Source organism: Plasmopara halstedii (assembly GCF_900000015.1).
Source record: "Plasmopara halstedii genome assembly, contig: Scaffold_253, whole genome shotgun sequence".
Lineage (NCBI taxonomy): Eukaryota > Oomycota > Peronosporomycetes > Peronosporales > Peronosporaceae > Plasmopara > Plasmopara halstedii.
This window is the reverse complement of record NW_020187174.1, coordinates 609,499-620,330: the sequence shown is the minus strand read 5'-3', so window position 1 is coordinate 620,330 and position 10,832 is coordinate 609,499. Positions and strand designations below refer to the sequence as shown.

The 10,832-nt window shown below is 44.6% G+C and overlaps 4 protein-coding genes across 4 annotated transcripts; 2 read left to right on the top strand and 2 right to left on the bottom strand.

Annotated features, from left to right (window-relative positions):
- Positions 1-852: 852 nt before the first annotated feature.
- Positions 853-1,208, top strand: PHALS_04184 (uncharacterized protein; the record flags this gene model as incomplete). Its single annotated transcript, XM_024722202.1, has 2 exons — positions 853-892; positions 985-1,208. 2 exons carry the CDS (start codon positions 853-855, stop codon positions 1,206-1,208), a joined length of 264 nt encoding a protein of 87 aa, XP_024573303.1.
- Positions 1,209-1,437: 229 nt separating this feature from the next.
- Positions 1,438-3,586, bottom strand: PHALS_04183 (carbohydratebinding protein; the record flags this gene model as incomplete). Its single annotated transcript, XM_024722201.1, has 7 exons — positions 1,438-1,536; positions 1,610-1,763; positions 1,827-2,508; positions 2,575-2,685; positions 2,743-3,098; positions 3,167-3,195; positions 3,464-3,586. The coding sequence occupies 7 exons, from the start codon at positions 3,584-3,586 to the stop codon at positions 1,438-1,440; spliced, it is 1,554 nt and encodes a 517-aa protein (XP_024573302.1).
- A 209-nt stretch (positions 3,587-3,795) lies between these two features.
- On the top strand, positions 3,796-7,013 carry PHALS_04182 (Predicted membrane protein (associated with esophageal cancer in humans); the record flags this gene model as incomplete). The annotated part of the gene is made up of 6 exons (XM_024722200.1): positions 3,796-4,217; positions 4,281-4,439; positions 4,501-4,590; positions 4,657-5,266; positions 5,322-5,498; positions 5,562-7,013. The coding sequence occupies 6 exons, from the start codon at positions 3,796-3,798 to the stop codon at positions 7,011-7,013; spliced, it is 2,910 nt and encodes a 969-aa protein (XP_024573301.1).
- Positions 7,014-7,899: 886 nt separating this feature from the next.
- Positions 7,900-9,939, bottom strand: PHALS_04181 (WD40 repeat protein; the record flags this gene model as incomplete). Its single annotated transcript, XM_024722199.1, has 2 exons — positions 7,900-9,752; positions 9,822-9,939. 2 exons carry the CDS (start codon positions 9,937-9,939, stop codon positions 7,900-7,902), a joined length of 1,971 nt encoding a protein of 656 aa, XP_024573300.1.
- Between the last annotated feature and the right edge of the window lie 893 nt (positions 9,940-10,832).

The window sequence follows — 10,832 nt, the reverse complement described above, 5'->3', positions numbered from 1 at the left end:
AGAAGCTGCAGCTGCTGCTGCTGAAGTTGTTGCTGCGCCAGGTCGCTCGCGCTCTTGGCCCTGTCTTCCGCCGGCTTGCCCTCATCCGACATAGCTCAGCAGGGGGTTTTCTTCCTGTCGTTGGCCGCCGTGCAGATTTAAATCCAATAATGAGTGGAGAAGCGCGACGCCCTGGCCCCATTCGACAAAATAGAAAAAACCCTGTTAGCATTCAACCTCATGATTACATAAACAATTACATAATTGGTACAGTTTTGGCTCCTGACGTAACATTCTCAATATTGGGTACCCTGGCAATCGTGCTGGCTTGACTAACACCAAACAAAGTTTTTCCATATACTTAAAAGAAAAAAAGGATTGTGTATAGCATATTGCCGATTTATTCATATAATGCAGGCACTCGCTTCATTAAGCACAAGTGGATTCTACAGACACCAATAAATTTACGTTTTTCACACTATACAAAAAGTTAATGCGAAGGTAAGTACATGTACCGGTACTGGCATGACCAGTCAACAATAACAGCAGCCCAATGACGTCAAATCTTGTGGCAATGCTGCGAACAGGTCTTTCCAGACTCATCGAGGCTAGCCTGCCGCCACCTTCAACACGACTTCATTCACAGATTTGCCAAGATTTGTCCAGATGCCTTTAACTCTGTTTGGATATTTAAATTATTCCACCACCAACTGTGTCACTATAGTCCCTAAACTTCAAGCAGTTTCCTTTTGAGGGCACGAAGAATTTATACAGCAGCTATATAAAGAGAGGCGGGTTGCGAGATTAGGGACGTGCCCTCGTCCGCTCATAAAATTTATTGTCAGACTAGAAGCAAGTAACTCTCCCCACACAATGAGCCTCATCAGCCAGTCCGTGCGTGCCCTGAAGGCTGGTAAGTATCCCTTGTGCATCTGCAATCGCTCTCGCTGCTTTAATCATCGTTCATTCCACACTTAAATTTACTGTATGTCCATTTTTGTGCAGTCAACAGAACTAGCGCTATCCGCTATGCTGTCGTCCGATTCTCGTCTGATGGCACAGTTCACGGCGTGCCCGCAAGAAACAAACCAACCGAGGACCCTCAAGTTGTGATTCCAGAAGTCTTTCAGACTCTTGAGTGGTGTTTGTCTTCTCCCCCTCCCATTCACCAGTTTGAAGAGCCGCCCCTTGTTATCGAAACTTACGGAGACGTAGATCCATACCATTAAATCAGTTTTGGATAACGTCAGCTACGCCTTTGTTAAGAACTATAGAGGTGAACTTGGTCGTACTGTCACGTCGCGGCAATTAGTTTCATATTCAGAAAAAGTAACCAAGAACACGATTTCGATATTTTTTTATTTCTCTTCCTCTTTGTCGCGGGTCAAAATTGTTTACAGCTCGCGATACCAGTAACTATAGATACGTTGCTGGTACCTTTACATTGCTGCGGTTCGTCTATCGCCGCCATGTTTCTTTGATGAGCTCAATGTCTGCAAGGTCGTCATTGAGAATGTTGGTCAAGTGCTCTAGCCCTTGACGCTGCTTGTCCATTAGCTGTCACATACGCAAAATACGCAAAATCTGTCACAATTTCATGAAAAAAAGTGATTCTGCTTTGTTGACAAACCCCGTAAAGTCGCTGGAGGTCCTGGGAACTGAGCTGACTTGTTGGAGAAGTGAGGCTTTCGGTCTGGACATGCTGCATGGACACAACATCTTTTAATCGTGCCTTATACTGCCCTTGAGAGTCCAGTAGCGTCTGAAGCTTCTTCAATGTCGTCCTGCAAGCAAAACAAGTTGAATCAGACGCTAAACAGTGAAAAAACTAAACAATCTCGACGAACGCAAGAATATTCTCTTCTCGCTGCAATGGTTTGCCATAATTCTGCAGCAACTCAATGTCTCGCATGATTTTTACTAGAGCGTGAAAGAGCTGGATGTGCTCGCGGCGACACTTTTCCATTTTCTCCTCTGTAGCACGCATGTGTTTGTCCATCTCGATAAGTTGACCACGCAAATCATCCGTGTATTTATTGTACTTTTCAGCATGTTCTTGTTGCGCCTTAATACGCTTAAGTAGACCATCAAAGCCCAAGATTGGCACAGGTGCAGAGTTCAGCGGATCGGGATTGTCTAGCTCAGCTTGATTCCATAAGCGCTCACTAATGAAGGGGGGCCTGGTATACAGATGCCGTTGCATTGGATCAACGGCGTTATACATCAGAAATTTAAAGCGCGATTGTGCCGGGTCCTGATACGCTGCCTTGATTGTATTAAGCTGAGCAACTGATGCATCTGCACCAAGAATTATCGGAGCCGGGGCTGTCGAAGCTAAAGGCGTTGTGCCGAAACCTGAGGTACCAAAGAGGGAGGAACCAACAGCACCTGGGGTCCCAAATGTACTATTTCCTGTACCAGGCACCCCTGTGCCAAAACCAAACCCAGTGCCTGGAGTTGTAGGCTTCGCCCCAAAGCTAAAGCCAGTACCGGGGGTGGTTGTTTGATTGAAAATGGAAGGCGTCGAAGCTGTAGAATTACCAAATCCAAACGAGTTGGTTGCTGGAGCAGCTCCACCAAAGCTAAAACCCGTACCAGCTCCAGGAGTCGCACTCGTACCACCAAAATTAAATCCACTTGATGCTGCTGGTGTTGCGGTCGTTCCACCAAAGCCAAATCCAGCATTACCACCAATTGATCCTGTACCTGTACCGCCAAAGTTAAATCCAGAACTGGCTGCTGCTGGTGCTGCAGCAGGCGTACCACCAAACGAAAATCCACTGGAGGTTGCGGTTGGTGCACCACCAAAGGAGAATCCACTGGTAGTTGTCGCTGTGCTTGCTGCTGATGTACCACCAAAGTTGAAACCGCTGGATCCAGCGGCTGGCGTTGGTGTTCCTCCAAAGTTAAAGCCTCCAGCAGCTGGAGCTGCTGGAGCAGCCGAAGTCGAGCCAAAGTTAAAACCGCTAGAAGGAGTAGCCGGTGTCCCACCTCCAAAATTAAAGCCACCGGCCGCAGGTTGTGTAGTTGCTCCAAAATTAAAACCACTTGTTGCTGGTTGTGTTGTTGCGCCAAACATGGTGGAATGAGAGAGTATTGAAGTGGTTCTTGTGAAGATACTAATACAATATAGCAACATATAATTAGTTAGCTTAGTGTCGAAAGCGAAATTGATGGAGTAAATTGCCTTGTTTCGCTTGTTGCCGTCTCTTCTATCTGTAAGGTTTAGAAATATTGTATCGATCAGTGACTGCAACACACAGGAAAGCCTCAAGATGGCTATGGAGAGCACGCAACGTCGCAAGATGCTTGGCGCACGCTAAAATGTTGAAGAATGGTGTTTCAATTGGTTAAAAACATTCCGATTTTTATCCAGTCGTTGATTTATCTTATGAACTTCAAAAGCGTTAAATGACTGAGCTGGAGCCTCCAAACGCTGTCGGTATTAAATGGCGCGTTGGAAAGCGTCAGGTGCCTCTTTCACGTCATGAAATTCCACGACATAGTATAATGGGAAAAGAGACGCATCCGCTGACTTTTGCAGCAACGTTTTCTGATTCAAAGCAGATAGATCAGATTGATTGCCAAGAAGCGGCAAGTCCGCCATTCACTGATTGTCTTGACGAGAGTTTAAAGCAACGTCACGTTGATAACAGATCTCACGAGCTTGTAGAATTACACGATGGTGACTTTGATCCACTGGGAGTGCTAAGATCATTTGACGATATGAAGCAGAGAGAGTTTGAGTCTGCGCCCTTAAGGACACAATCAATTGAAGCGATCCAAGGAGCTACAAAGCCATTTAAATCCAAGGCAATGCCTGAATCAGTCAAGAGCAAGTGGAAACAGCACACGAATCGGCTTTTGGCTAAATACACAAACTACACATTCAAGATCCAAGCCAGTATGCTCGAAGTTAACGATCTTGAGAATAAATATTCCTTTGCGTCAAGAAACGATTGTCAGCATGCAGATACAATAGCAGAAGCGTCAGTTATTGCAAAAACCCGTGCACGATTGAAAGAGCTTGAGCAAGATACTTCAACACCGGGACTCTCAATGTCTCCTGAACAAGACGAGCGCATGATTGAAATTTCTCAAAGTCAATATGTGATCAAAATAAAGGAAATGGAAAACCGTCTGACTATAAGCTGGGAGAATAATCAAAAAGTTGAAGCGTTGCGTGTTGCAATTAAGTGCATCAAGCTGCTAGCGGACACAAACATAGCACCTCAGTTGTATCCATGTGTATTTGTGCTTGTGAGTGAAGTGCTTGATACATTTGGAATGCTCGTGTTTAGTCGTATCCGCTCACAAGCTTCGGAGGATGAAAATGGTCAACCTTTGCTTGAGTCACTCAAGGATAACTTCATGAGCTCCGATATCAATATTCAAGCCAAAGAAACATGTCGAAACTGGTTTTATAAAACGGCGTGCATTCGAGAGCTTCTGCCACGAATGTACGTATTGGGCTCAATTGTTTTATAAGGACTACGTTGTCACGTTATGCTGCTGAAACAGTTACATTGAAATCTCTTTGCTCCGTTGCTACCGATTTCTGTGTGATGGCGAATATCCTCAGATCATAGCCCGGTTGTCGAATATGATCAAGTAAGAGAGTATGCTAAGCAGTCTTTAACCTGATCAATTCAAACTGACACGTTTGAAATTGTCAAGGGGAGTTGGAGATCCAATGGTAGCATTGTATACGCGTCTGTACCTAGCATTAACAAGCTCCGAACTTCTAGAAACGACGTCTTTCACCGAGCTGACATCTATCTTAAATAGCAGCCTGCTCGACTACTTTTACGCCTTCAACTGGTTCCGCCACGAAAGGCTACAGAATTGGCTTCTGACTAGTAAAATGAAGTATGACGATTATCTAGCGCTGCATTCCCCTGCTATTGAGTGGTTATTTAGATGTGCTGCACCAGGAGCCACCCAGGAGACATTTGACTCGCTGGTTCTGCATTATCAAGAATACTCTAACAGCTCAATGATACTCAAGCATTTGTGCGAGTGTTTCGGTGGTCAGTTTTATGCGTCAATACCTGGTGAGATGCTTGAGCTCATTTGCGCTGCTTCTCCATCTCAAGTGTCCAAGTGTCATCTTTGCAGCCTTGTAGCAGTGCAACTTAGTAATGTAGCCGTTATTGCAAGCAATGAACCAAGTGGAAAATTGCAATTTCTGAACGATTCGTGGTCCTTTGTCATGTCTCAAGACGACACCTCGCAGTATATGGAATGTGCAGCAGCTTTTATGAAGCTCATTGTTGTTCACTTTTCGGTACGATAGATCTATGGCATTGATGAAGTTGTCGCTAATGTCAGTTGTATGTTAGCATCGTGAGGCACTAATCCTTTTAGAAGACGTTGTTCGTCACTTAAATGCTGCAACTATCGACGCATTGACGGCAAAGACTTACAATTTTTTGGGTACATTCATTGAAAACGTAGTGTACGGTGCTAAGGTGCATTTCGAGTATTTCGACATGTTGATACCATCAACTTCATTTTTAGTACGTGTTTACTACAGCGACAACTTGAATTTTTTCGCTGAAAAGTCAAATTCTGCCATGTAGACTCTCATGGATATGTTTAAACGAGATTCAAGTGTAGATGTTGCAAAAAAAGTATTGCGAGCGTTTGTAAGCGGTAGTATGAGGTCGTCATCGACCACGTCGGGTACCTTGCGACTCCATGTCGTCGGTCCGGAAGCTGCACTAGCCCACACCCTCTTGGTCGTCTGTTGCCGCGTTCATGACGCGCTGTCTTCACTCAGTACAGTGTCTCAGCGTGACGAAGCAACTCGCGATATCTCGGCATTTATCACGCGCCTTGGATACGTGAAGTCCACGACAGCAAGTGAACGAGCCCAAGATGAAGAAATGGACGCATTATTGATGTTGTACACAGATTGTCGTCAGGTTTTCTTTAAGCTGGAACAAATCACAAGACTTTTGTCCAGTTTGGTACTTCGACTGGCGATGCACGCTTACAAACGATTAGACACTGGTGGTCATCACAAGACGAGTGGTCATTTACGAAGAAATTTCATTCGATCGTGCTTAGCGTTTGCACACATCACGATTCCTTCGATTGAATCCCCGATTGAGAAGTTAGAGCTGCTGGTTTTAGCTGCAAATATCGCTCAAATGACCAACTGTATCATGCAAATGGATGCGTTATTAAAACTTTCGATCGTTTTGGTCGCGGAGCTTGACATGGGCGCTCTAATGATTAGTGACAACAATGAAAAGCCTACACATAGTCGTGCTTCTTCCGAAGACGTTAAGGTCGACTGCAATGTGATCGACCACACTATGCGAATTATTGCAAATTTAATGAGTGTGCTCGTATACGCTCCATCATTACATGATGAAGACGCCTTTTATTTTGTTACAGCTCTTCACAAAGCTGTGATGGAGCGCCAGACGTGGAATTCGTCGTTATCGTATCGTCTACATACCAATATCGCCCGGGTGCGTGTGCGACTTATGTTTGTACAATTGTATGCTTTATGGGGACAGGAATCGCTGCCTTGCTGTTTTAATGAAGTGGTCTCAAATGATGTATTGTACGGCGGGGACAATAAATTTAGCAACGAAGTACAAAAACGATTTAGCTCAAGTATCGAGACAGTGACAGAAGAAATTACGGCATTAAGCGACGGTCTAGACATAGCTGCAGTAGCAGCGCAGGTCGAACTTATGCTCGACTTTGTCAATTTAGTATTGCCTGTGCTAAATTACGATAAAACTCAAAGCACCGGAGCAAGTGATAGCAGCCCAAAGCAACCCAAGTCGCGCTCTGGTTTTGCGCTAATTCGTAAGTGCATGATTTACACTTATGAAAAACTGCAGTCGCTCAAGCTGGCCACCCCCACAGAGATTAAAAGGCATTACTTCAATAACACGCGCGACTACGTCATTGATTTCATGCAGGAAATGTTCAAGCGCTCTGATGAGTTGAAGCTGGAAACGCAGGCCATTCAAAGACTTCTTGATGTGCTAGGTACACTAGCACTTGAGTGACAGGTTGTGTGTGATACTAAGATTTCGCAACGGTTCCAACGTTGCAACTGGTGGTTGCTAACTGCTGCTAAATCAAGAATAGCTTCAGCATGCGACGCTACATGTTGTTCTGTTCACTGTGTTGAACGGACGTCCGTTTTTCCTTGCGAGTCAAAAGCATAGGCTCCTTTACCAGTTTGTTCATTTCGAAATTTTGGTCTCACAGCTCGCACTATAGAAACTTCAGGCATCAAAAAAATCTTCAATTATGGGCAGAGGTAAAGGAAAAGATAACAAGGAGGAGAAAACAGCTGCCAAGGACGGTATGTTATGGTTATGATGGCACACGTATTATGAGCATTTCTTACGTTGCTTTGACATATTTGCAGTTCCAAAGGAGGAAAAGGGTGGCAAGAAAGGTGGTAAAAAAGGAGGCAAGAAGTAACTATCACTCATGTGACAAGACGCGTCTGAGCATCTTACGCTCTTCCTGATAAAATTAAATAATTCAAAGGTTTATCTTCTTTAATTTTTGAACTTGAAGCACTTAGCATTTTCAAACAATATATCAAAACAAGCTGATTACCCTCGTGGAATAGTTAGTTAGTTGACTGGTTAGACTCCAATACTCAGCGACACAATCTTCATCGAGTGTTGCGTCAAAGATGTTTACGACTCCATCGTCATTTTAAACTTGACTGAATGCAAGTAATTAGCGATTTCAAGTACTCGCGTTCACGATGGCATATACTTCCCACACGAATTCAATAGACCACAATAATTGCGTGCCAGACTTCACAAAAGCCCACGATCAATTGACTTTGTCACTAAACGAAAACAATTTTTTTCCATCATAATGGTGACTCCATTTCCCAAAATATCCAGTCCAAAATCCCATCATCTTTCTTCACTTACGCCGACGTTTCTTTTTATTGCTCGTAAATCGGCGAGTACTGCATTGCTTTGGTTTCCCTAGTGAACCTTTCAGCGGTTCAAATACGCTTTGACCCAGTCCAAAATGCTTATCCTCATTATATGGCACTCCGTGGAGTTGATGTCCTTGTCGCCGATGAAAGTGTGCGATCGGAATTGCTGGAATAAAACACAGTTTTCGCTCTTCACCTTTGAAAAGATCCGTTTCTGCTCCCACTTCTTCAGCAAACTCAACTCGTGGGTCCTGCACACGAAACACGTCAACAACACAATTTTTCGCCTTTTCCGTGAGCTGTTTTTTCTCGAGTTTACGCTCTTCGGCATCCGATTCAAACACTTGTAAATGCAACTCATTATCAGTGATCAGTCGGAAACCAGCGGGATACATTGCTCCTGGCCAAGTCGTTGAAAATGGCTCTTCAAGCACATGTAAAGCTCCACTGGTCGAGACAGCCAAGACGCTTTGGCGACAGCGATCCCACGCTAATGCCAGTACACCATCTTTCACGCCAACATTATGCTGCGCAGTCGTCTTGGTCTGATCAGAAGCACGAGGCCACGTGAACAATCCATTTTCTCCAACATGACGATGGCGTACTACCGGGGTGCCTACGACAAATTCTTCGTTTCCGCTAAAGCAACAAACTGCCCATGGCGCACGCACAGCACCTGTTGAGTGCAAAGCCACTTCTTTTAATCCTAATGGATGGTCCTCGGTCACTGCAATGTCGTCCTTTGTAGGACATTTCATCATAAACTCGTGAATTCCTTTCGAGCTAGTTAGCAACATGGCGTTCTCTTGCCAGTTCACGCATAAATCCACAAACTGGATGAGAACATTGAGTTTGAGACTATCGAGACATTGTAGTGTTTTTGAATCTAAAATTGCAAGGGTTGATCTCGTTGTCGCACAATAAATACGTGTGCCGGACTGTCCATAGCGCGCACAGGAGGCCAGAATCGAATGTCGAGAATTCGATTGTGACGTTGGCTGAGCCACTTCCGTGTTCTCTAGTGGTACGTTCATTAACTCCGTCGTGTCTCCTGTCACGATGTTCAGTATCACTGGACAAGAGTTGCAAAGACTAACGAGCAAAATCTTTGGATCTCGTGGGTGGGCACTTAGCGCCGTGATAGTCCCATCAAACTGGAATGCCGATATGAGCGTTGCGGCTTCGACGTTCCAGATACAAAGTCGCGCTCGACGTGACGCTTTTTCCTCGCAACCAGCAAAGAGATACTGTGAATCGCACGACCAGGTGCATTGTGAAACGACCTTGAGTCCAGTTTTGGCCACATGGAGATCAGACAGCGTCAAAAGTGAGCCACCTCGGGCACTCTCAGCTTCGCCCTCGGGTTTCGAATCACTTTCGTTAATATCATCTTCTGCTTCCATCTCATCCTCAATAGACACAGCATCTTCAGTCTGTTCGTCTTCATCTTCTACCGACGCGTCATCGTTCGCTACAGAGCCGTCACCACCTGTTATTGTCGATTTTGCTAAAGTGCCATCCTGATTCGCATCTGTCTCGCCTGTAGGAAACTCGACAGCAATCAACGTTGGATCGAGCTCTCTCGTAATCACACGTATGCTCGTGTTGTCCCAGATAGTCATTCGACCGTCACGTTCACCGACTGCTAGTAGTGTGTGCGATGCATTTAGTGCCAAACAGTTGGCTTGCTGGGTATCTTCAAGACAACTCCAGCTCGACGTCGGACGTGACAACAGATGTTTTTGCAGGTAGTCGTCATCATCCTGTGTATCTTCTTCGATTGATGTGTCAATTGTGGACTCTGCTTCTGCACTAGATGGAATCGAAGCTGATTCTGAAGCAACAACGGTTTTACCTGTGCTGTCAGCTTGTGAGTCTGATTTAACGACTTCAGAGCTCGTACTTGCGGCGACCGACGCAGATGGTAAGGAAGATGAAGCCTGGGCAAGCTGCTGACGACGACGCTCGGCCTGCTGCTGCTCCTCGTTGCGTACGATTCGACGTAAAACGTGGCTCCACATCAATACTAACTTTTACAAAAAAATTAGGGCAAATATTTTATAGATTTGACATCAGAATAGTCGAAAGTTGCTTGGTAAGCGATCTCAATGCTAAAACGAAGCATTTCATACTATTTCTTAAATAGTCAAGTAAAGTGACAAAACTACAGTCTAAGTAGTGTTTGCTGCGTACACGGAATCAAAGTAGTGATCAAATAAAGCATTACCCACAAAAGACTTTTCATTCGCAAGCAATTTGTGGTGATGAGCACACTTAATCTGCACACGATCACGATGTGCTTGTGCACACACATTGCAAATATTTTAGATTTTCCCGAGCATACTCCACCAAATGTTATGATATATCGATCTTCACTTCTAACCTGTCAACACTCTCAACTCTCCCTCCTTGTTAAGCGAGCACAGGCGAAACGTTAATATGATACCCGGTCCTCCGCAAGATAATATTTTACGGTGGTAGAAATGTTAGTAGTGCTATCGCGTACTTCTGTCTTTAGCCACCAAGCGTAGACGGCACAACTACTCAAGTCGCATTAATGAAAGAAATGGTCAGGGGATCACCAGCGGCGAATGATAATTGGTTTTGATCATTCTGGAAATCTCTTGTATGATGGTATTATACAACGCCTGACCCTTCGGTGTAGCTTGGAGTTATCAAGTTCTTTTATATGATTGTTCGTGTGACGGGTCACACGGCACCTTGCACAGAGGAAGCTTGACTTCCAGAAGTATACAAACTCTAAGTGAACGGCAGTTCACAGATCCTTGGTCCGAGGACACGTTAACCAAATTAAGGTAGATTTAAGACTGAATATATTTATAGGTGTTCCTTAATGTTTTCCTATTACATGAACCAAATTTAGGTAGTTTTAAGACTGAATATATTTATAGGT